Consider the following 2,988-nt stretch of genomic DNA (forward strand, 5'->3'; position numbering starts at 1 on the left):
TGACTTCATGCTGTAAGACCTAGTTGAGATTTGTTGCTATATGATGACATCTATGTTGCAGGATTCTTATCCTTTAATTGGTCGCTTATTTTAAGCACAAGAGGGCTATCCCGAAAAATGCTGTTTAGAGAAAAATTGAAGATAAAGTTTTTGCCCCTTGCTCGGTTCCTTTAAAAGACAAGGAGATTTTTCTCTATAAACAAACAAATATACACACCAATGAAACCAAACTTCTTCTATAGGTAGGGCAATGCCCACTTCGGGTGTAGGTCAAGGTTTCTGGAAAACCCCGGAAATCAGGGTTAGCCCGCTTGTCCATAAAAGTGACCAATTAAGTTTATGAGATCTGCACACATTTTTTGACAAATTATCAACACGACATACCGACATGTCTGTAATAAAGAAGAGAAAGAACCGACGACAAACTTTTGTTGACTACAATTCATTATTGTCATGTTTTTGTCCTTCTTCTCCTTACCTGAGCAAGTTATGCTTGAGCTCTTCCACCTCGTTGGGTAACTTGTCAAAGACGAGCTTCACACGCTGGAGGTTGGAGATCAAATAAACCTGAAACACGTTACAAGGGAACTCATGATTTACATTTCCCTACAAAAACCCCCCACTCTAAATCAAACACACAATACACAAAGGAACTCATGAATTACATTTCCCTACAAAAAACTCTAAATCAAACACAAATGTCCCAAGAGAACTCATGATTTACATTTCTCTACAACCCCCCCCCCTCTAAATCAAACACTAGTGTCACAAGAGAACTCACGATTTACATATTCCTGCAAGCAAACGGTAAATCAAACATAAATATCATAAGAGAACTCACGATCACCTTTCCCTATAAAAAACAACAACTCTAAATCAAACACAAATGTCACAAGAGAACTCACGATTTACATTTCCTTGTGAACAAACTCCAAACTGAACAGAAATTGTCACAAAGGAACTTATGACTTACATTTTCCAACAAACTCTAAATCAAACACATAATACACAAGGGAACTCATAAGTTACATTTCCCTATAAACAAACTCCAGATTCAACAGGAAATGAAATCAAGTTGATTAAATAAATGAAGCTGAATAGTGGGTCACCAAAACGTAGAGGGAGCTGGTGTATCTCTGCCTTATCTATCCATCCACCCATCCATCCATCCATCTATCCATCCATCCATCCATCCATCCACCCACCCATCCATCCATCCATCCATCCATCCATCCATCCATCCATCCATCCATCCATCCATCCATCCATCCATCCATCTATCTATCTATCTATCTATCTATCTATCTATCTATCTATCTATCTATCTATCTATCTATCTATCTATCTATCTATCTATCTATCTATCTATCACAAACACACATACTACTCCAACAGCAACCGTGACTCACTAATTGTGTGAAGTGTGCTGACAGAATGAGTTACTTCTCGGATTCAAGCCTTATGGAAATAGATACATCAAGCTTATAAGTGAAGTTTTACAATTTATAAGTATGGAATGATAAGAGGTATGTTATACATAAAAATAGAGCATCAATAGAAGATCTACTAATTTGACCTCGGTGTCGATTTTTTCCCATTTATCTCCTTTTGCGGATTGCGAGAAGTACGGACTCATTATGTCAGCACGCCACACGAGTAAGTCTTACTCTTACTCACCCTGAGGTCTGTGGTATCATTGAGGCCGTCCTTATCCGAGACTTGCACCTTCAGCTCAAAGTAGCCCATCATGTCCGAGCGAAAAGGCGTGTTGGTGAACACAGTCCCGTTCACAGAGACCACGAAGGGCTCTCTGGGGAGCCCCAGCCCCTCTGTCTGCTCCAGGTGTGGTGTGATGGACAGGAGCTTGAAGGTGTGCACGCTGTTCCCTGGCGTATCCGCGTCTGTTACGCTGTTCTGTGGACGGTACAGTTAACTCTTTATGTGCCATGAACCACAGCCAATTTAACTCTTTATAAGCCATGGTACACTGCTCTGTGGACGGTACAGTTAACCCTTTATACGCCATGATACACTGTTCTGTGGATGGTACAGTTAATTCTTTATGTGCCATGAGATGCTGTTCTGTGGACGCTACAGTTAACCCTTTATATGCCATGGTATACTGTTCTGTGGACGGTACAGTTAACTATTTTTGTCGCTTTTAAGCACAAGGCCAAGGAGGCTATCCCGAAAAATGCTGTTTTGAGAAAATCGAAGGTAAAGTTTTTGCCCCTTGTTCAGTTTCTTTAAAAGACAAGGAGAGTTTTCTCTAAAGCCAAACGAATATACACACCAATGAAACCAAACTTTTCCTATAGTTAGGGAAATGCCCACTTTTGGATTAGGTTAAGATTTCTGGAAACTTCCGAAATCTGGGTTAGCCCACTTGTCCTTAAAAGCGACCTTATATGCCATGGTATACTGTTCTGTGGACGATACAATTAACTCTTTATGTGCCATGATACACTGTTCTGTGGACGGTACAGTTAACTCTTTATGTGCAATGAGCAGCGACACGTTTAATACTTAGAAGTCGACACATCTACTGACTAGATTCTGCATTATTACTTTTTTCTTGTTTTCACCATTCATCATAAATATCTACCTTCTGTGCTGAAACTTTGTCCTCATAGATGAAATTCTTCTTTTCTTAAAATGTTGGTGTGTATTACAATGGCTACAACTTTAAATCTTTTATTGTTTATGCTGAAAATAATAATGGCTAACGCATACACATTTATTTCAAACTAAACTTGTTGCGACAAAGCGGACATTTTTCAAGTTCCATATGCAGACCAAAAAGTCAGTCAATAGAAACAACAAGTATGAGTTTAACCAGAAACCATATGCTGAGAACAGTAACCATTTTTCTGGTGAAAATAACAGAATTAACAAGGAAAAATTCTCCCCAGTCCCCCGAAAAAACAAACAAACCAACTTAACAAACAACAACAAAAACAAAACGAAACAAAACCAACCTCCCCCCCC

At 39.2% G+C, this 2,988-nt stretch overlaps 1 protein-coding gene across 1 annotated transcript in view; it reads right to left on the reverse strand.

Annotated features, from left to right (window-relative positions):
* Positions 1-478: 478 nt before the first annotated feature.
* The window catches only part of LOC101852513 (cadherin-23), a gene marked incomplete at both ends in the record, with an annotated part of 6,105 nt that continues 3,595 nt past the window's right edge, over positions 479-2,988 (reverse strand). Inside the window, 2 exon segments of the mRNA XM_005110035.3 lie at positions 479-567; positions 1,678-1,914. Coding sequence (XP_005110092.2) covers positions 479-567; positions 1,678-1,914 — 326 coding nt within the window.

This window comes from Aplysia californica, unplaced genomic scaffold (assembly GCF_000002075.1).
Source record: "Aplysia californica isolate F4 #8 unplaced genomic scaffold, AplCal3.0 scaffold00843, whole genome shotgun sequence".
Taxonomy (NCBI): Eukaryota; Metazoa; Mollusca; class Gastropoda; order Aplysiida; family Aplysiidae; genus Aplysia; species Aplysia californica.